The following is a 22,693-nucleotide window of genomic DNA, read 5'->3' on the forward strand; positions in this document are numbered from 1 at the left end:
GTGGGCAGGGAGCGTGGTAAAGCCCTCTCTCTTTGTGTGCCTCCCCAGTAGTGTGCTGCATTTGGCCCTAAAGAGTCTACTGCCCACCTGAGACTTCCATGACTCTATTAGTGGGCAGTCAGAGCAAGAGGGGTGTGTCACCTTCCATCTATGGGGGACCATAAGTACTGCCCTTCCCCCAACCCAGGCTAAGGAAGCTGGGGGTCCTCCGGTTCAACACACCCTCTCCAGTAGCCCCATTTGGCTTGGCCCTGTACCGGGCACCTGGTATCCAGATGTGACCAAGGTTTGGGGCTTATATTGTCTTCGAGGAACCTGTATGGAAGTGGATATGGCAGCAGGCACAGTGTGATTATGATACATCAGTATGGTAAGGACAGTATTTGGGGAGCCCCTCAACCAGGCCCCTTCTCACCCTGGGATGCAGGCAAAGGTATAAAGAAGGCCATCACACAATGAGTTTTGGAATGGGTTTTGAAGGATGAGTAGGAGTTTGCCAGGTGGTAAAGGAGCGAGGAAGGGGTGCACTCCTGGCAAAGGGACCAGCAGGGACAAAGGTGTTTGTGGGGGAAGTATAGACAGATGGGACATGTGGTGAGGAGGGGTGGTGAGAAAGGAGGCTGGTGTGGCTGCAGGGCCTAGTCATGGGGCATTGAATGCCAGGCCAAGGCCCAACTGTGGAGCCTGTTATAGTCAGGTGAGGTGGGCTGGGCTGGAGCTACATACTGACGATGAATTTCCAAAGATAACTTCCAGGATAAGGCTTGGTTTCCTTGTTGTTGTTTTTTTTTTTGTTTTGTTTTGTTTTTTAAGTTTTTATTTATTTATTTTGAGAGACAGAGAGAGATCGAGTGGGGGAGAGTCAGAGAGAGGGACAGACAGAATCCTAAGCAGGCTCTGTGCTGTCAGCACAGTGCCCGATGTGGGGCTCGAACTCACAAACTGTGAGATCATGACCTGAGTCAAGATCAAGAGTCGGACACTTAACTGACTGAGCAGCCCAGGCGCCCGGGCCTGGTTTCCTTGTAAACATGCCCAGCACGCCTCACAGGTCACCACAGAGAGGGCAAGAGGATTCCCAGCACTGGCCTGGCAGGGTCAGCTCAGCACTGTAATCCCCCAGGGTCAGGAAAGCCGGGCCATCTCGAGATCTGTGCCGAGGGCTGGAAGCACAGTCTAGCAGAGCTGGTAGGAGCTGAGACCCTTCTGGAAGAAAGAGCAGCCCTGAGAGGAGTCGGGTTGGGATGCTGGCTGCCAAGAGCCTTGGGATGAGGAGATGGCCAAGGGCAGGCATTGTTAGGATGCTGCCATTTCTCAGTCGTCTGGGTGGGCCATCTGCCTGGCATCCTGGGGCCACCAGGCCATGCCCACTCTGCTCTGGGGGCTGCCCAAGTCTAGGCCCCTGCACCACCCTTGACCCATGCTACTCAAGAGAAAGAGAGACTTGGCAGGGGTTTCTCAGCCCCCTCCAGCCCCGTGACTCACTGATGTCACTGTTCTTGGAGCAGGCACCTTCCAAACCTCAGGCTGTGGGAGCCAAAGCTGGGACCAGAACCAGAACCCTGCCTTTCAGCCCCCAGGGGCAGCCAGCCTTTCAGAGGATGGCTTGATTGGCATCTGGGGGCTTCCTCTAGAGGGCAAGGCCTGGCCAAGTCAGGCTCAGAGGGATTCTGCAAGGGCCTCAGACCAAGCATAGCTCCCCAGGGCGGGGGGCTAGGTGCGGGGATCCAGATGGAGGAAGAGGAAGTCTTGTCCGTACCTTCAGGGGTCCTAGACCGAGGGAGGAGACAGTGCCCCACCCTGAGGAGCCCCAGTCTGATGGGGGTGTCATGTGCCCGCTCTGGAGCACATCTGAGGTGGAGGCAGGACCCATACACGCCTGATAAGGACACATGAAAAGAACAGATGGTGCCAACAAGTGCAAATTAATTGAGCGAAGCCTGTGTACATAGGCGCTGTGAACAGGCGGCGTGACAGGCCCGGGAGAGGTGGTGGGGGGTGGGGGGGGGCAGGGCAGGGAGTGGGCAGAAGCTGTAACGAGCACTTATCGATGTCTCTCTGGATCTGCAGCCAGAGCACGGTTATTGACAAAGCCTGTCTATAAATCTCCCGGCCATGTCTCCAGGAACCTTAATTATGGGGCCTCATTACCCCTCACACCTCTAGGCACGGGGGACCGGCATGGAGGCTGCTGACACTGAGGCTGGCCCGTGACGGCCCGGCTGAACCCCTGCAGCAAGAGATGCCCAGCTGGGGTGCTTGGGGGGGGGGTCACAATTTAGAGTCCTGTGTCCTGTGGAGCTGATGGAGCTCAGCTCCAGGCCAAGGGCACAGGGGTGAAGACTTTGGAGCCAGAGAGCTCAGGGTTTCCAGGCCGGTTTTCCTATTTAGTGTTGACTCTCTGAGCACTTTGCCCCGCCCTGCCCCCCTCACCCTAGCCTCAGTTTCATCATCTGTACAGTGGGGAGAGGGCCGTGATGAAGATTAAGTGGACAAAGTCTGTTCAGGGTCGAGCACGGAGCCTGGCACCGGTGCGTGGATAACACGTGCCCCTCCCCCCGCCCCGTCACCCTGCCTAAAGCTACTGAGAGAGAGCAAAGCAGCCCTAGGGGCCAGGAGCTGGCCCAGCCGCACGGCTACACCTGGGTGTTCTGTGGGCCTACTTCACAGCATCACATGAAGCCACTTTCTGACCGTGATGGAGCAAGACAAAAACAAAGCCACTCGGAAATCATGTCTGAACACAGCTAAAACACGAATATTGTTCAAACCACAAAAATGAGGGGCGCCTGGGTGACTCAGTCAGTTAAGCGTCTGGCTTCGGCTCAGGTCACGATCTTGCGGTTTGTGAGTTCGAGCCCTGCGTCTGGCCTGTGCTGATAGCTCGGAGTCTGGAGCCTGCTTCTGATTCTGTATCTCCCTATCTCTCTGCTCCTCCCCTGTTCACGCTCTCTCTCTCTCTCTCTCTCTCTCAAAAATAAATAAACATTAAAAAAATTAAAAAAAAAAAAACACAAAAATGACCAGACAGTCGACTTCTCTGGCCAAATTGAGTGCCTGCTCCTTTATCAAGGACAGCTTTGTTCCTCCTGCCTTCTGGATAAGAATTCAGAATTATTCCGCCTCCTGAGAGCATGCAACCAGAGCAAAGGCCTGTGTCCTCAAACACTGTCTCAAATCACCTAACTAGAGCTGAATCCTTTCCGTCCTTTCCAACACATCCTTCCAGATGCCCCCACCCCTTGGCTGCAATGAGTCAATAAACTCAGTTCTATTACAGGTGTGCACTTGGCTGTCTTTGGCTGGAGGGGATTGGGAGTACAGAGTACAGAGCACTGTCTCTTTAGATTCTTGTGTTCTCCAGGGTGGAATTCTAGGCTATTTTCACCAACCCACTCCCCTTTCATCATTTCTGTGAAGGTGTGCGTGCCCCCTGCTTTCAATTCATTGTCTCCTCCTCAAGCCACAAGAGGAACGCCTCAGAGCCGGGCTGCAAGGAAGGGGGAGAGGTCCTGAGGGCCACCTGCCAGGTCTCTGGTGTGGGGAGGAGGAGCCGCAGGCAGGACATCCGGGCATCTGGGGGGATCCAAGGAGGCTGAGATAATCTTGAGCCAAGGGGACAGTGGATGGAGAGACTGGAGCTCCCTGTTTCCCAGCGCTCACCTTAGCCCCTGGAAAGCCAGCACTAGGACAGTCAATGAGCTTCCAGTGAGCTAGAAGGAGCAGATTCCCAAGGGCTTTCTGGAGGGGAGGTTGGCATGACTGGGCAATCTCTTAAGGTACTTGAGGTTGGGACATCTAGGGCCCCATCCCTGGGAGCTCACCTACTTTGCCTCTGCCTCTCCAACCTCATCTAGATTCTTTCTTAGGGGCTGTTATGTCCTCTACTCGCCCCCATCCTCATTGGCTGGACCCTTTCTGGCTGGTTTGCCTCTCCTGCCTCCAGCTCATGCCAGCACATCCTTCGCAGCCTTGAGTTGCTAGAAATGGTACTCCCTCTCTGCCAGGCTCCGGGCTCACCCCACAGCTTCACGAAGTGGCTCTACTTTCAGACTCCTGTGCAATGCTTCTGGTAATCCATGTGTCACACACTTCGCCTCTGGGAACTCGAGCCTTGTGGCAGTTGGCACCTTCAGAAACCCTTCTCATCTGGCTTGTCACCTGGCCTCTTCTGGCTACTTCCCCCCTCATGACTCACCTTCCCCCATGAATCCTCCTGGGCCCAGACCTTCACGATGCAGGCAGCAGTGAGGGGAGGGGCTTCCTGAGGGGCACTCCCACCTGGGGGCACCCTCCCCTACTCAGTCTCCTGGGATGCCTGTGCCCCTGCCCACCTCGGGCCCAGGGTTCCGTCTCAGAATCCAAATCTGGATTAGCTAGACTTCTGCTTCAAGTCCATCTCCAGTCGTGCCTCAGGACTACCCTCCCAGAGTTTTTAAGCTCCCTGCCCATTTTTGAGGTCCAGATCTCAGGCCCTGCCTGCTGAGATGGAAGTAAAATCCTCAGTAGGGCAGAGGACTTGGAGAGGTCTGGGATAGGCAGGGCTGATAGTTGGCAATGGATTCCCTTAGGGAGGGGCTGATGGTTGTCTGTTGTCTGATAGGAAGGTTCTGGAGGGGCTGAGAGAGATAGGCTCTGGTCTCTAACTACCCCTTCCCCCCACTTCCCTACACTGTCCCCTATATCTTTCTGTGAATGATAAGGTGCCAGAGGCCCCTCACAGATCACAGAGCCCTCTGCAGGCGCCATGGGATTTTTGCAGCCAGCCTACAGGGTAAGGGTTATCATTATCCCATTTCACAGCTGGAAAGACTCAGCTTCTTGTAGGCGCTGGCTGGGAGCTGAGCGGAAAGCAAACTTCCAGTGTCTGATCCAGACCTATCATCTCCCCGGGCTATGTGGCTGCCTAGGAAGTGGCCTTTTTATGCATTAATGGCCACATTTACTGAGTACCTACTGTGTACCAGGCACCTGGGGTGGGGTTGGGGCAGGGGACCTAAGACAGAATGTAGAAGAGCCAAGTCTCGGAGCTGTGAGTGAATACCATTATGGTTAGGCGTGGGTAGAATATTCTGGGTTGGAGCACAGGTTTCAGAGGTCACGGGGGCCACCAAGGGTGAGGGACTCATGCTGCAGGTGAGGGAGCCATGGGCAGGTTTACAGTAAGGGCAACACGCCTGGATTTGCACTTAGGATAGGTCACCTGGTAGCTATGTCCTAGAACGGAGGGGGCCAAGTGAGCAGGAGGGCCCCATTAGTGGACTGTCAGCTCCTGGTCTCTGAGTTAGCCTGCTGAGGGAGCCCCCCACCCACATAGAGGAGAAGAAGCGGTCTTCCTCTTGGCCTCCATGAGGCTCTCCCCCACTGTGAAGCAGGGTTCCCCACGCAGCCAGAGGAGGAAGGATGAGATGCCTCCAGTCTCCCCAACCAGTCCTCTGAGGGGGTCTGGCCGCCAGGCCCTTGCCCTTGCTGGCCCTTCTAAATCCCCAGACCACTGTTCAGCTGTCCCCAGGGTCCACCACGAGGAGGTGGATTTGCATATCTGAGAGTAAAAAAAATTCTGTCGGCAGAAGCTTAGCGCCATCAGGGCTGCTGAGCCCCCCTTTTGTCTGTTTGAGTAAGAGCTGGCTAAAGGCTGAAGGATAATTAGTCCCCCATGGGCAATGCTGTCCCCCCTCCTTGAAGATTTAAAGGCACAGCCCACCTACTCAACCCGTTTCTCCTCCCCACAGTTCCCCGTGGGCTCCAGCCCTTCTCCTGCAGCCTCTCCCGCCCCCTCTTCTCAGTCCTGGAGGCTGAGGAGGGGATGGCTGCCGCTGGCAGGAGCCGATGAATGGGCATTTTATCTGATTAAACTGGGAGTGAACTGGCTCTTCTCTATTATCTTTGGACCTGATTGGATATTTAACACCAAATGTATTTTGTGTGTGTGTGTGTGTGTGTGTGTGTGTGTGCGCGTGCGCGCGCACAGGGACCGGGCTTTTCTAGTCCATGTCAGGGGGAAATTGGATTGTACTGAAAAGCATTTAATCGGAGCTCAGGAGTACAGCCTAATAGAGTCACAGAGATGGGGGAGGGGCTGTTTGGCCCTTAGCCTTGGACAAGCAGGGCCCCTGCCTTGGGCCCTGTGTGTTAGAGGGTCCTGCTCTGGGCCTCCTAGGGCCACAACCTTCCCCATGGGCTGAGGAGTTGTAGGGCCAAGGAGACATGTCCACCCAGAGCCTAAGCACCTTCCAGACCACAGCCCGGTACCTGGGACCCCGGAATTCCCTCTGACTTCCAGGGCCCAACCTCCTGAAGGCAATGTGTCATTGGGCCATTAAGGTGTGGGACTGAAACTGAGCCAGGTTAGAAGGAAAGGGGCCATCTTCTAGGATCTGGGGGACTGGGGGCTGGGGGCTGGGCGCTGCTCTCCCCATGTAGCCAGGGTCCAACGTAGATAGAATCTGGGAATTCTCTGAGGTGGTTAATAAGGTGTATTTGTTGAGGCAGATACAGCTTAATTCATAGCTTTCAGTTATTTGGGGTTCAGACAGAGGGTGTGTAGGTCTCCACCTGTGCTCTCAAAGGTTTGGGGTGGGCCTGGGGAGGGGACCTGCAGCCACAGAGCTCTGTTTTGCTCTTGACTAGGAAACTGAGGCAGCCCTCCCACCCAGACAGATGGGCTGGGAACACGATGAGTCAAGCTCACCAGGCTCTTGACTTCTGAGTCACAAAGCTTGGCCAAGGCAGCTGCAGGCGCAGGCTCTGGGCTGGAGACCCCACGCCTGTGCTGGACCAGTGACTGCTCTCCCTCTGTCTTGCCCCATGGTCCCGGGAGGGCTAGCTGAGCTTCCGGTAGTTTGCTCACCTCTAAAGTGGGGATGATAACTGTGCGTCCTTCATCAGGTTGGTGCAAGGATGCAATGAGATTATGGCTAAAGTTCGGGGAGCAGAGTACGAGCTCCATAAAGATTGATGGATGTAATTAGTATTATTAAAAGGAGGGCTAAGCTGGCAGTTTGTGGAAGGAATGGGTCCCAGTTCCCGGGTGTCACCCCTGGTTCTGTAGTCCCTCCCACCCTCACCAATCAATGATTCAAGCCTTCAGCAATTTATGGCCTCATCATCTTGGCTTTATTTACCGGGAGAGCTGCACTTCTGCCCCACCCACCCACTGTTCAATCAGGAGCGGAGATGGGCAATGACACAGGGATGCATCAGCGGTCTTGCTAAGGAGCAGAGCCAGAGGCCGTCCCATCTCCATCTGCCTTGTTTGCTAGGACAAAAAGGGCAAATCACCAAGACCAGGTCTCTGACTCCACAGAGGGGAAGCTGGGGCCCAGAGAGGGGAGGCATGCAGCCAGGGTGACCGCTCTGGTCGGCGGACCCAGGTCTCTCGGTGCCCCTCCTACCCCACGCTCCATCAGCTGTTAATTTTCTCTCTGTACTGGGCAGGGGGGCAGGGTGGTGGGGGAGGCTCTGCCCCAGTGGGCCTCTCATCCACATCTCCTCTCAGCCTAATGTTTGGGTGCTGGGGGCAGGCCCTGGTTTGGCCAACTCACTGTCCCATCTGTTCCCTCCATTCTAACCTCCATGCCCTAAGACTTCCTCATCTCTCACTGCATGGATGGGTTCTCCCCATTTTACAGATAAAGAAACAGAGGTCCAGAGAGGGAAGGGACTAGCATGAAGGCCCCACAGTGCCTCTTGGTGAGACCCCAGGCTAGGACCCCACCTGGGAGAGAGACGCAGAGACAGACAGACAGACAGACAGACAGACATAGGTAATCTTGACTCAACACGTTCCTCTGGCAGGAACAAGTTCACCAACCTATACTCCTATAGCAAATCAAAGATCTATCATGCTTTCATACTAACAACTACTGATGACTGACACCTGGGGCGGGATGGGGTGGGGGTGGGGGTTAGGTACACTCCCCTCTGTGCTCTCACAGTCTCCTGAGCCGACTGCACCCCAGTCCTGGCCACCCTCCCACACTGATTCCCCATGTGTCTTTTGTAGGACAAGGACTTTTGTAGGGAGTTATCTTTTTTTTTTTCAAGTGGGTTTAAAAAATTTTTTTTTAACATTTATTCATTTTTGAGAGACACAGTGTAAGTGGGAGTGGGGCAGAGAGAGAGGGAGACACAGAATCCGATGCAGGCTCCAGGCTCTGAGCTGTCAGCATACGGCCTGATGCGGGGCTCAAACTCACAAGCTGTGAGATCATGACCTGAGCCCAAGTCGGAAGTTCAACCAACTGAGCCACCCAGGCGCCCCTGTAGGGAGTTATCTTTATGTTACTATCACTGAGCTTGGGGCTGTGCTTCCAGAGAAGGGTCAGAGGGGAGGCCTGGGTGAGTCATGTTGCTACCCCCTCCCCCCTTCCCCCAGCTCGAAGGGTCCACGAACACAGTGGCCTTTAATAACCCTCCTGCAAAGTGCACAGCCCTTCAGTTTCCTGTGCACTGCCATCCGCTCTCTTGTCAATGTCTCCATTCTCTCCAAAGCCTCGACAGTCAGGTACAGGGAGAGTATTCCCTCCACTTAACAGATGCCACAGGCCCAGAGGGGTGGAATGATTTATCCAAGGTCACACAGCTCTTGAGTGGTAGAGACCGGACTCAAATGTCCGACAGCTGCACAGATTAGAGGGCTCTTCAGGGCAGGGTAACAGGGCACATGTGAAAAAAGCTGGCCGAATGAATGAATGAATACATGTGTCAGACTACAAAGTCAACAGGGGAGGAGAGAGGAAGCTCAGGGTCCATGGGGGTGCAGGCATACTTGACATTGGTTCGCTGTGTCCCCTTCTTGGCTCCTCAAGCACTCTTATCCTTGGGGCACCCCTGGGGCTGGTGCCCCTTTCTTAGCAGCCTCCCCATGCTGTCTCACTCTCTGTGGTCCCTGCAGACTCCTCCCCAGCTGGGCTGGGAGGCTTTCTCATTGGACGTGTACCTCCCACTGTCCAGATCCAGTCCCTAATGTCTGTGGGTCCTGAGACAGGCTCTCAGCATGTGCCACCCTCCCTCCCTAAGGGGCCATCCCCTGGGCCTAGTGGTGCTTCTCCCTGAAAGTACTGGGCTCTGGGGAGGGTGGGCTTTGGGAAGAGGCCTGCATGGCTCTCAAGGGCAGGCTCAGGTCCATCTGAGCAGGGAATTCTCAGGTCTTGGCTACCTAGAAAGTGATCTAGAATTGTGGGCCTTGGGCTCTGGGGTGCATTTAACCTAGCATGGGTTAACCCCTTGGACCCCTGCCCCCTGGGGAGAGATGGGTATGGAGAAAGCCCAGGAAGGACCCTCTGAATCATCTAAGGAGGGTATCCCCATCTTGTCCAATAACTCTGTTCCATGGGCCCGGATGCCCTTTCCCGGGGCCAAGGTCACTTGCTCCTCTGGTCAAGTTGATCAGGAAGACAAGCCCACTCCAGAGGCCAGTGGCTTTCCCGTGCTGGGCTGCACCAGGCTCCCCACCTGCTCTAGGGACCAGGCAGGGGGTGGTGCACCCTAAGTGCTGTATGTGGAGTGGGGGAGGGCAGCTGGCCTGCGGGGGGGGGGGGGGGCTTGCTCAGCGCTCACACACACCGAGAGACAATAAATCGACAAACACTTAATCTCTCTGCAAATTGAAACGGAGCCGTAAATATCTGCTGCATCCCGGCAGCTGAGTTATGAGTCTTGTTTATTAATCTCTTTAGTCCCAGGTGATGGATGGGGGAGGAGAATGGCCCACCAGAGACTCAGAGGGCGGGGGCAAGGAGGGGAGAGGAGTGGGCCAGGGGTCTGGGAACGTCCCTTCTGGAGAAAGGGTCAGAGGGCGGAGGCTAGCAGGATTTGCAGGCCTCCCCCCACCGCCCCCACACCCCCCCCTGCAAAGACTCATGAACACAGTGACTCATCATAAGCCTCCTGCACAGTGGACAGCCCTTCACTTTCCAACACACTGCCATCCGCTATTTTCAGTCCTCCTCACAGCCTCAAGAGTGGGACAGGGGAGAGCATTCCCTCCACTTAACCATGAGGAGACAGGCCCAGAGAGATGGACTGATTTATCCAAGGTCACACAGATCTTGAGTGGTGGGGACAGACCAAAGCCTTCCAGAGCTGCATGGAGAGGAGGGGAGGAGGGGCCGCAGGGGGAGACAACAGGGTACATGTAGGATGGGCTCCTTATTTCTTCCTTTCCGCTTTTCTCGCCTCCCTCCCTTCCTCAAATGCTTGTGAACTTGCCCTCTCTCTGTCTCTCTTTCTGTGTCTCTCTGCTTCCCTGTATGTGTAGGAACTGGTAGAGGCAGAGAAGAAGAGTCAGGAGAGGTAGAGTCAGGAGCTGATGAGGGCTTCAGCTGAGCCCGGGAGCTGTGACTGTGGCACACTCACAAGATCTGTTTTCAGAAATCCACCCCCAGTGTCAGCACTCAGGGCTCACAACTTAGGGGTCGCAGGAGTGCAGAGGCAGAACCGTGGAGGGCTGGATCCCTGAGAGGACTTCCTGCCTGCGGGAGCTGGGCCTGGAGGGGTGGGGTCGGGTGGGCGTGATGTGGTACTTGTGCGTGATGAACACATGTCCTTACCTGGGCCTCTGGCCATGGGGACAGATGGGACAGGGGTACTTGTGGAGGTGACGGGACAGAAGACTGACCTGGCAAACTGGGGCCATGAGCACTGGGCAGTGGAGTTGGGGAGCTAGAGGGATAAGGTGGTGTTTGGGGGATGTGTCTGGTGGTTTGTGTGGCGTGGCCAGGGAATTGGGGCATCTGATTGGAGGCTGCTGGCTGTACTTTCTTTGTCTGTCTCTGATTCCAAAGTATTGGGGTCCCCTGGTGGGCTTAGACACAGGACCTGAGTGATCTGCCTCCCAGTGTCACTCCAGCTCATGGGGGCCAGTGCCAGGCTCCTGGGCTTTGTGATACCACCATCCCAGGCAGACATTCCTGCAAGTGACCAACGTGGGCAGTGTCATCAGGTTAACCACTGCCTGTGGCTGCAGGAGACTCCTGCTCAGGACCCATCACCTGCCACCAGGTGGTGCCTGAGGAGCAGGGCCTGGTCTGAGCCTCTCAGCCTCACCAGCCTGCAGACCTCATCCTGGAGGGGGGCCAAAGGCAAGACCATGGCCCCAGTCACAGCGCAGGGGCCCCAAGGGACCCTGGAACATCTGCTCCAACCTCCTCTGCCAATGGAGGAAAGGAACTGGGGCCCAAGGAGGGGAAGAGAGCTCAAGGTCACTTCAAGGAGGTGCAGAGAGCTCTGTGAGAGCAGGGGACCATGTGGAGCAGGGCTGGGTGGGCAGAGGGTGTGTGCCCTGTCGCTATGGGGCTCCGAGGGCAAGGGCGTGGCAACCGTGAGTGGAGCAGGCCAGGTCAGGGGAGCGCCCACGCCATGCAGGGTGAGACTGTCTCTGGTTTAGCACCGCAAGTCCTACGGCTTGGGGATGCCTCAGATCTGGGCAGGGGTGGTTGGGCACCCTGGGGCCATGCCAGGCAGGCATGCAGGACCATGCTCCCAGGTATCTCTGCTGCATGGCCAGCCCCCCTTTATGAAGGCCCCTCACCTGCCCCATCTGGCCCTAAGGGGCACTTAGAGCAGGGTAAGCAGCTCTCCTGTGCTGTCAAAGCTCAGGGATGCAAAGTGCTCACAGCCACCATGGGAAGGTGTGGCAGGGCCAGCACCTTTCCACCTGGCTGGGGGGTCTCCTGGGCTTGGGAGGCCTGCTTACCTGCGGTCTGGACCCCACCCCTGCTGCTGTGTGGCCTGGGAGAGGTCACCAATCCTCAGGCCTTCCTCCCCGTCCTTGCCCATGAAATGGGGCCCCCTCTCTTGGGGCAATGGTGTCCAGAGGAGCAGAAGTCAACTTACCACCCTTAGCAGAGGTTAAATGGGGTGGCATAGCCAGTAAGTGAAGTTAAAGAAATGAGGACCAAGGGATCATTCTGGGGTCCAGCAGATTTAAGAAAGGAGGAGAGACAGAAGCTGTGCGAAAGCAGGGGTGGGCATGTGGGGGCCAGGAAGGGGAGAGATGGAGGGAGGGGGAAAGGCTTTCAAAGACAGAATGAAAGAGATGAGTTATTCCAGTGTGGTGAGGTTGAGAAAACTCCACTGAATCTTTAAACAACCCTTGTCAATTATTCATCTGCTGGTATGAGGGCCCTCTGGTCTGCCACAAATCTCCTCTGAGCACAGGAGGAAAAGGGGGGGGGGTAGGGGGAGTCAGAGAGAGAGAGAAAGCCAGAGAATCAGAAAGAAATAGAAACAACTGAAAAAAGGCAGAAGCAGGGAGAGGCAGAAATAAGGGCGGGGGGAGAGGGACAAAGGAAGGGGTGTGTTGGGGGAGAATGGAGGGAGAGGGCCAGAGAGAGGAGGGTAATGTCCCTGTGCTGGAATTTCTACACTAGAAACAGCACTGATCACACATTTCTTGAATAGCAACTGAGTACTTCTGCCTTCATTCCTCTCTCTGTACTGAGGGCTTACTAGGTGTGCCCAGCAATGCTGCGTAAGTGTGGCACTTAAGAAGATAAACTGTCTCAGCCATGCCCCTTTGCCATTTATCCCTCGCCAAATATTTCCTGTGTGCCTACCCTGGGTTACTCTGTTGTTTCCTGAAGTGTGGCTTGCTTCTACCTGCTGGGAACTTCCAGACTCAGGGCCTTGGCCTCTTCCTCCACCACCCTGCCCCCCACACAGATGGACATAGCAACTAGGAACCTGGAAGGGGTAGGGAGTGCTGGTTTTCTGGAAGGTTGGAGGAAGTGCTTGATGACAGAGCTGCCGGGGGAATGGGGAATCCTGGCACATGACAGGTGCTTTATAAGCCCTTTGTGAATGGAACCAGGCCTGTCTGGAAGCTGCACGGAGCCCCTCATCTTACCTGCTCTTGACATTGCCTGGCTCAGCATGAGGTGGGCTCAGGAGGGATGGGGGTGAAGGGGACCGCTTGCAAGTTGTTTAATATTTGGGAATTGCCATGTTCAAGACAAGTCTTAACATCACACTCTCCACACTCAGAAGCTTAGCTCTTCCAAAAAAGACTTCCTGGGTTGCTCAGAAGGGAGGTGAAGACTTCCTTTAGCTCTGCCTGGGCCCTTACACCTGACCTGAGATCACACCTGCAGAACCCTGGCTCTGGTGGGTCCACTCAGGACAGGAGCTTTGCCCCACATGGACAAAGTGGCACCTGAAAGGCCTGTGTTAAAACCAGCCCCAGATTAGAAAACATAAATAGACACTTCTCTAAAGAAGACATCCGGATGGCCAACAGGCACATGAAAAGATGCTCAACGTCGCTCCTCATCAGGGAACTACAAATCAAAACCACACTCAGATATCACCTCACGCCAGTCAGAGTGGCCAAAATGAACAAATCAGGAGACTATAGATGCTGGAGAGGATGTGGAGAAACGGGAACCCTCTTGCACTGTTGGTGGGAATGCAAATTGGTGCAGCCACTCTGGAAAACAGTGTGGAGCTTCCTCAAAAAATTAAAAATAGACCTACCCTATGACCCAGCAATAGCACTGCTAGGAATTTACCCAAGGGATACAGGAGTGCTGGTGCATAGGGGCACATGTACCCCAATGTTTATAGCAGCACTTTCAACAATAGCCGAATTATGGAAAGAGCCTAAATGTCCATCAACTGATGAATGGATAAAGAAATTGTGGTTTATATACACAATGGAGTACTACGTGGCAATGAGAAAGAATGAAATATGGCCCTTTGTAGCAACGTGGATGGAACTGGAGGGTGTTATGCTAAGTGAAATAAACCATACAGAGAAAGACAGATACCATATGGTTTCACTCTTATGTGGATCCTGAGAAACTTAACAGAAACCCATGGGGGAGGGGAAGGAAAAAAAAAGAGGTTAGAGTGGAAGAGAGCCAAAGCATAAGAGACTCTTAAAAACTGAGAACAAACTGAGGGTTGATGGGGGGTGAGAGGGAGGGGAGGGTGGGTGATGGGTATTGAGGAGGGCACCTTTTGGGATGAGCACTGGGTGTTGTATGGAAACCAATTTGACAATAAACTTCATATATTGGAAAAAAAAAATAAAAAAATAAAAAAAATAAAAAAATAAAAAAACAAAAAACAAAACCAGCCCCAGATGGAAGAGTTGGCAGCTGAGAATGAAGAATGAAGGCGGATCCATGGGTGCACTTGGGAATGGGTGCCAAGTGGGCTTGTTGGGGCCATAGAGGTGAGACTGGCAGGCCCTGGGGCAGCGGGAAGCATCTGTGGCTCCCGGCAGAGAGGGCAACAGACCATGTGTCCCCTCCACTTCCTTCTCCCTTCCCAAGGTGCTCCTTTTTCCAGAAAATGTTCCATTTCTTATTAAGCCAGAGTAGCCTCTGGAGGGACTCAGAAGCAAAATTGTTTCTTGGGCTCTGGAAATGTGCTACAAGACTAAACTCAGACAAACCACGCTCCAGGAATCTGGTGCCACTGAGAGGCTCACAGCCTGAACACAGAGTCAGAGAGCCGAGGGAGGTAGGTTGTCACCTGCCATGTCACTGGGGCCCACTGCCACCCCCCAGGCTCTGCTGCTGACCTCACGTCCAGGCGTCATACACTGTGATGGCACCATCGCCACCCAGATGTGTTCCAGTGTTAGTCGAGTGTCTCCTCCTGCTCTGTGACTCTGTCCGAAGCTTACACGCTGTGTTCTATGCTCGTTACTATGTTCTACGACTGCATCTCCTATAATACAGTGCTGTTTAATATCACTGTATGGCTTGGGTCTACCACTATGCAACTATACTTCATTGTTCCCTCACTGTGTTGTATTGCTTGTCGCTTTGTCTCTTGGTTGCGTGAATGAGCTTGTCTATTGCTATGTAATTTTGCTTGGTTGCTATGAAACAGTGACCCATTGCTACATGGCTACCTGTGATTTCACGGAGCTACAGATTGTTGTTACCCACCCACGTTCAATTGCTTGTGACGGGGTTCTGCTGGGCATGTGAATGTCTGGGTCCTGCCCTGGTCCTGGCAGGCTCTGGTGAGTGGGTAGGAGCTGGAGCTGGGGGCTGGGTCTCCAGGACCCAACTAGGGCAGAGAGTCAGAGGTGGGAATAGCCAGATGGTAAATCCGAGCCGAGAGAGGGAGAGAGAGAGAGAGAGAGAGGAAGGAAGGAAGGGACGAACAATGGGTTGGAGGACAAAGGCAAGGGAGGGAGGGAACATGGAATGGAACCAAGAGTCAGGATCAAGGAGGGAACAGGCTGGGCCTGAGGAAGGCTGTGATGGGCAAGGGGAAAGAGCAGGCCCACTGTATTGAATACTATATGTGTCTGAGGGACCCAGTGGTGTGAGGTTGGCCAAACGGTATAGGGCTGGGGGTGTAGGCTTCTGCCACTCTCTGGTATTCACCTGGTTATAAGCAAGACAGCATGGGATAGTGGGGTCAGGAAGCCTTGGGCAGGGTCATCCCACCTCAGAGCCTCCTCATGGCCATCCTTCATAAAATTAGGAGACTGGACTAGATGCTCTCTAAGGTTCTTTCGGATGCCCTTGTTGTCTAGCCAGGGGTTCTATCACAAGGCCCAGTAAGTATTTACCAACATCTTGCCAGGTGCCCAGCAAGGGGGAGGGTGGAGGGACCAGCCCACCAACAGGAGTGCTGGGGAGATTTCCAGAATCACAAATAGTCTCTGATAGTCTGTGGGTATAGGGGAGCCCTAAGCCCCTTTGCATGCACTCAGGGCCTTCTAGAATCTTGTCTTAGTGCTCTTGAGCCACTTATTTCTTCCCCTCCCCTCTGTTGCTCAGTTTCTTGCTCAGTTACTTGGTCTCTTGCTCAAAAGTTACTCAGCTTGATTTCTCAGGCTGCAGTCTAGTGCCATCTCTTAGGGTTTCATCCTTAAGGGAAGATGAAGACGGACTGCAGGCCAGTCACACTGCCAGAGTCTCCAAATGCAAGGTCTGAATGTTTATTCAGCCAAGTTGAGGGCTGAGCTGGCAGGTCAGGCCTGAGAGCTGCTTTCCCAAGGTGCAGAGGTGAGAGAAAGGGGTACAGAAGGTGCCCCACGAGTGCTCTGGCACCTGCCAGTGGGGGCCTGCTCTGGGGTGGGCAGGGACACTCATGTGGGAGCATCCTGGGCACAACCAGCAGATAGCAACCCTTCCTATTCATCTGATGGGACATATTCCAGAAAGGTGCAGAAGTGCCAGGGGAAGATGCGGAGGCTGTCGGTGGAGAGGGGCAGGTCCTGAGAAGAGGAGGCCGAGGGCTTCCCTATGGACTGGTGGCCTTGCTTTTGGGCCTTTTCTCAGGATCTTTCTGAGCAGCGTTCCCCATGGGATCCGCTGTAGAAGAGGGAAGGAAGCCACATGTGAATTCACCCATGGTCATTGGGGTGGAACCCCAAGTGGGGACTTCAACTGGACTGTCTTTTGGTAGCCTGTTCTTAAGCTCTCTGCATCAAGGGGCCAAGATTCAGCACCGACCCCTCACCAAATTAAGATAGTGCCTTGGCCATCTTCACCAACCCTTTCTCAGCATCTGGTCAACTGGCAATAGGAAGCCACTGCAGCTCCCATGACCAAGGACACAGACTTTGTAATCAAAGATGGTGTCCTCTTTTCTTTAAGTCCCAATTTCTTCTTTTAGAAATTAAAACTAGAGGGGTACCTGGGTGGCTCAATCAGTTGAGCATCCGTCTGACTCCTGATTTTGGCTCAGGTCATGATCTTGTGGTTCACAGGTTTGAGCCCTGTGTCGGGCTCTGCAGTAACAGCATGTAGCCTGCTTGGGATTCTCTCCCTCTCCCCCCTCTCTGCTCTCCCTTGCTCATTCTCTCTCTCTCTCTCTCTCTCTCTCTCTCTCTCTCTCTTTCTCTCAAAATAAATAAACTTAAAAAGCAAGCCAATGACTCAAAGGGGCTTCCCATTACCCAGTGGACCCGCTCCTGAGAAAGTTCTGGGTTGATCACTACGTGAGTCAATGGATCCCTGCCTTACAAGTGTTGCAAGGGTGTGCTTTGAAGGAAATTGTGTGAGAGTTCCATTCAAAAGGTGAAGAAACTGTAAGATAAAGAATCCATACCTTCTACCAGTTTAGCTTTGGGGTGAGTCACTCACAGAGTATATCTGAAGGGAAGTCTTACTTGCCACCTATGGAATGAATCAGGTGGCAGTCAAACCTCTTCTCTGTGGCCCTTATCACCGCTCTGGTCCTCCTAGTGCTAGGTGGAGACACTCACCATTTCGTGGGATATCTTGGGCACCAGAGGTTCTTCCTCTGCTTCCTGAGAAGCAGATGTGCTACAGTCCATTGTAGAGCTCACCAGGGTGTTGGACGCATTGATGGTACCCAGCTTCTCATCTAAGATCTTGGGGTCTAGGATGGGCAGAACCTTGCTGTTGTTTGGTGTCAAGAAGTTTTCTGGCTTCTGGGAAGAGAAGGTGCAAAGAAATTTCTGTCTTCCTACCACAAGTGTGCTTACGAGACCCCCAACCCTCTCCTCCTCCTGGCTCAGGAGGCCCTGCATGCTTGGCCCCTGTCTACCTCTTAGCACCTGCCCCCTTGCTCCGTGGGGTCTTCCCACACTGTCCTTGGCATTCCCCCAACATGCCAAGCTCTTTCCTGCCTCAGGGCCTTTCCATCTGTTTTTCTCTCCGCCCACAAGTCTCATGAGTCTTTACATGGCTGTCCCCTTCTTATCATTCAGGTCTCAGCCCAGATGTGATCTTTCTAGAGAGGCCCTGGCCTTCAAGATAGAGGCTTATCCTCTCTAAAGTCAGCCCTGCTCCAATATACTCTCTATTCACATTATCCCATTTTACTGTCCAGAGTACTTAACTCTACCAGAAAATTAACTTTCAAAAAATGCTGTCTGTCTCCCTCCTCTAGTACCCACACTAGGAAGGGAAGTGACATGTGAGCAGATACTTTGTTTATCCCTAGTGTCTGCCTCATTGTAAGTGCTCAGTAAATATTTGTCACAAGAGTAAATAAACCATGCCATCTAGGACTCTCATACTTGGTGCAGTAACAATAGCCTCTAAAATCTCCAAGCTCCTTTGACACCCTTTGCTGGGTAGATTTCTTTTCCATTCCATCTCTGCTGTTACCTTCCCCATACTATAACCCATTAGTCTTCTCTCTCTGTACTCCACTGGGCCTCCTCTTTGGCCTTCTCTGTTCTTTTTCCTCTTCTCTTCTTCCCTTGGCATGACTATTTCTCTTATCTCTGCTTGTCTACAACTCAGCCTTTCCATGAAATCTTGATGGCCTCCACCCATACTTGCACAAAGCTTTCCTGGGATCTTCCAGCCCAGCAGCTGGCTCGCTCTGGTCTTACACTGTTATCTAATTCCAGGCTTATTTGCCATTTTTATTTTTTTGTTCAAATTTTAAGTTCCCTGGGCTTAGGGACATGTGTCAGGCTCCCTTTGGGGAGAGGTTACTTTAAAGCTCTTTTGGAAATCCATGGTTAGCCCTAACACATGCCCATTGTTCAAAGGCTATAGGGACCTCAAAGGTCTTTCCTATATCAATTGTTGGAATTCTGTCATGGCCACATAGCAGATAAATATGCCATCATCTGCACCAGAAGCTGAGAGAACAATGGGCACAGTGCCAACCAGGACAGATGTTCTCAGCATTACAGGTGCCTGAATGCCTGACCCTGAACAAACAGAGAGAATGAGTACAGGTGGGCCTCTCTTTAAGTGTAAACTCTATATGAAAACCCACACATATGAGACAGATGAATCAGGACAAGGATGCTTAACGTTACCACTCAGATCCTTTAAATAATGATTCCTTTATGCCCTTATAAAATACAATTTAGGGGTGCACCTGGGTGACCCAGTTGGTTGGGTATCCAACTCCTGTTTTCGGCTCAGGTCATGATCCCAGGGTAGTGGGATCGAGCCCCGAGTCGGGCTCTGCCCTGAGCGTGGAGCCTACTTGGGATTCTCTCTCTCCCTCTATCTCTTCCCCTCCTCCCCTCTCAAAATAAATAAACTTAAAAAAAGTAAAATTTGGTATGCAGGAATTCATTAACATGAAGTCTTTTCAGGCTTATGTCAGTAGAGTAAGGGATGGATAGTGGTACAAGGACAGAGGCATCCAGTCCAGTATGGGTCTCATCTCCCACTCCTGTCAGATGGGTACAAGGACAGATAATTCCAAAGAGAAAGAAGCTATATGAGGACTCTTGGAATGAGAAGTGTGGAGCATTGGGTGACCTTGAGGCAGATTTTGGTACCTATTGTGGTTTAAAAAAATTTTTTTTAATGTTTATTTATTATTGAGAGACACACACAGAGCGTGAGCAGGGCAGGGGTAGAGAGAGGGGGAGACACAGAATCTGAAGTAGGCTCCAGGCTCTGAGCTGTCAGCACAGAGCCTGACACGGGGCTCGAACTCACAGACTGTGAGATCGTGACCTCAGCCAAAGTCGGTCGCCTAACCAACTGAGCCACCCAGGCACCCCACCTATTGTGTTTCATAACCCAAACTGCTAGGCCTGTTTTGTCTCTGAGCTTTAGGCCTGCTATCTCTCTCCCCTGCCTCTCCCAGTGGCTATAGTTTAGGGAGGGCAAGATTCCTTTAAAAAATTTTTTTTAATGTTTATTTAGTCTTGAGAGAGAGAGAGAGAGAGAGAGCAAAGGAAGGGCAGAGAGAATGAGACACAGAATCTGAAGCAGGCTCCAGGCTCTGAGCTGTCAGCACAGAGCCCGACGCAGGGCTTGAACTCAGGAACTGCGAGATCATGACCTAAGCTGAAGCTCAACTGCTCAACCAACTGAGCCACCCAGGCGCCCCACCGGAGGGCAAGATTCCTTTAGAGGCTCCCCACTGAGCACACCCAGTGCCTCTGTGTAGCATCTGAGTCAGGTGATTTGAGGTTGCCTTATCTCTGTGTCTTAGATAGGAAAAGGCACCACATGTGTCTCCTGTTCTGAACAGCTAAGCACCAAATTGGCTATAGCAGGAGAACTACAGAATACACAACAAATGCATGCATAGGTAGATGGATGCAAGAGAGAATGAAGGGAAGAACAACTAGCCAGGGCAAAGACTAAGTCCCCATTGACCAGGTGGCCGCTGGGGCTGAGGCAAGATGCTGATTCAGGACCTATAATGACATTTCTCCTCATTTCCAGGCAGAAAGCCAATCTCAATGCCCTGGATTTCATAGACTGCCATCTAATCCAGTTAGGGGAGGAAGTGGAAGTAATGAAATCAAGGGAGAGGTCTCCAGAGGAGCCCCATCAGTTCTAAAGCAGGGACACATTGCAGAGGGTGTCCCCTCCCCCCCCAAACCTGTCTCCCTGACATCCACCCTGTGTGGGTTCAGCACCAGTTGGGTAAACTCAGTGGCCCAGACCTGACATTTACTGGGCCCCTGATCAGAGCTGGGTACTTATTAGGTACTTAATTTTTTTTTTTCAAAAGAAAGGCAGATTGCCACTTACAGTGCCCCATTTAGATGTGTCTGGGGTCTTGGAAGCTTGACTGCCCTACATTCTCCTACAAATAGACCTTGAGAACTTGTTTGGAAGTTCTAGCAGGGGAGTGCAGCTACTCATATGCTCATATGCCCTTGACCAAGAATGTTCTTCCGCTATCTACCAAGCTGAGTCAGCTTCTGGAGAGATGTACATGTAGTGGTGAGGGAGGAAGGGGACACCTGCCCACAATTCTAGTCCCCTGCTCTAATCAACTTCGCCAGGATCCATTCTGGCCTGGGGGCAAGTCAGTGGGTGACCTTTACAGAAAAATCTTTAGATTTCCATACAGTACAAGCCCCAAAGGAGGTAGTCTGGTCATATAAGGGGTGCCAGGAGGACCACAATGTCCCACACAGTGCCTGAATTCTCCCTAATCATTCCTTTCCCCAATATTGCCTATTTAGACTCCTCAGTCTCAATCTGCCCACGTTTTGGGGAGGTGATTTTGCCCTCCTTTCCTTGCTTCTCATGAGAAGGGAGCTTGTCTGGGGCTAAAGGAAGGGGCCAGGCTGCTGGAAATGGTGGGTGGCCGAGGTGGAGGATGGGGGAAGAGGATAATGCTTAAATGGGGATGAGGAGGGGGTAGAGACTTGGGGACTAAATCCTCCCTATGTAAGCCCAGCCTTTCCTAGCTCTCCTCCTTTCTTACAGGTGGGGATGGAGTCTGCTAGCCCTATAAGCCTGCTTGTTTGCTTTTCTATTTGGCAGACCTTGCCCTGCTGGCTGAGGCAGGGTTGGGCTGACAAGTGGCCTCTCACTCTGTGGTTCCGTGGCTGCAGCATGTCCTGCTTCATTAGAGCTGTAATTGGAGACCTACTCTGAAAGCTCAAAGCAATGCACAGCCATGCACTGGCTCAGACTTGATGCGCATCCCACGGCTCCTTGTGCTCCGCAGCTGCCCCACACCACGTGAGTGTCGTGGTGAAGACACCCTTTCCTTATGCCTCTCAGCCCTCACTGTTGCCTGCCTGCAGAGGAGGGTCTTTTGAGACAGACCAGGCCAATAGCATCACAGGCTCCAGGCTTCTTGGGTCACCTGTTTCGTCCTCCTCCCCTAACATCTTCTGCCTCCCTCCTACCGACTCCATCCCCTAAATCCCTGATCATGCAAAATGCAACAGTTCCAGCCGGCCCTGGCAATTACAGACTAGCCAGGATGCAGCTGCTGTCCTTGGTGCTGAAAGCGCCCGCCTTCCGGCCTGCCCGCCTCTTGCCCCGCCCTGAGCCTTCTCGCTGGAGCGCTCTTGCTCTTAATTCAATTAGCTGGCCCTGAACCCTCCCCAGGGAGCCTGGAGCGGAAACTGACAAATTCTGTTTAACAAAGACATTTGTCCCCCGCCCCGCCGGCCTTGGGCTCTGCCCGCCTGTATCCCGCTCATTAGGTATCTAACAAAGTGCGTCCCAAGAAATCTGCTTCCAATCGCTAGTAATTCAGAAGGCCTGATGCAATTTACTCCCTGATAAGGGTGTCTCGCCCGCTGGCAAGCACCATAATGAGCCCTGTGCAGCAGCTCCCCGATCAGTCACTGCTTTGTCATTTCCTGTGGCCCCAGTTGTAGGTTCTTATCTCTTCAGCTGAAGGCGAGGCTCAGAAAACGGGCTCCTCCAAGAGGGCTTGCTGCCTCCCATGCATATCACAAGCCTCATTATGGCATCCCGCATGGTCTTGCAGCTGCGGTGGGGTTTGAAGCTCTGAGTCTGTCTGCCAGCAAAGAAGGGCCTGAGTGTTAATCCTCATTGGGGCCATAATTTATTCTCCAGAAAATGGTATCAGAGGGTTAATCTAAAAGCAAGTTGGGGGTCAGGGGAGGGGAGCCAATGATAAGGATATTTAAAAATTCTGGCAAGGATTTTAGTATTAAATAGAGCCCTAGCTATAGCTGACTGGAGAGACTGTGGGCTCACTCTTGTTAGCTTGAAACCTGGTCTTTTTGCATTTAATCTTTTCCCTTGGTCTCTCATTTACATCTAGAGAGACTTTGTGCAACATATAGGTCAGATCACATCCTACTGCTGGCCAAAGACCTTCCTTAGCTTTGAACCACTTTATGGCGAAGTCTAAACTCTATATCCTGGCATCTAGGCCCTCCAATATGTAAGCCCCGTCTAACTCTCCAGTCTTGCTTCCCACAACAGCCTCCATATGTCTCATGTGCTTCAGATACTGTCATGCCTCCATGGCTTTGCACTTGTGATTCTCTGCCTGAAACACCCTTGCTTTGCCAATTTCCAAGCCAATCTTTGAGGCA

At 52.9% G+C, this 22,693-nt stretch overlaps 1 protein-coding gene across 5 annotated transcripts in view; it reads right to left on the reverse strand.

Annotated features, from left to right (window-relative positions):
* Nucleotides 1–22,693, reverse strand: part of CCDC33 (coiled-coil domain containing 33) — a 107,875-nt gene that overhangs the window by 23,600 nt on the left and 61,582 nt on the right. For all 5 annotated transcript variants that reach the window (XR_009605833.3, XR_009605832.3, XM_060618074.3 and 2 more), the window contains one exon: nucleotides 17,183–17,371. Coding sequence is in view for 3 of the 5 variants with exons in the window: in XM_060618074.3 (XP_060474057.3) it covers nucleotides 17,183–17,371 (189 nt within the window). In the remaining 2 variants the exon portion in view is untranslated. The remainder of the gene's footprint in view (nucleotides 1–17,182; nucleotides 17,372–22,693) is intronic.

Source organism: Panthera onca, chromosome B3, assembly GCF_046562875.1.
Source record: "Panthera onca isolate mPanOnc1 chromosome B3, mPanOnc1 haplotype 2, whole genome shotgun sequence".
NCBI classification, from domain to species: domain Eukaryota; kingdom Metazoa; phylum Chordata; class Mammalia; order Carnivora; family Felidae; genus Panthera; species Panthera onca.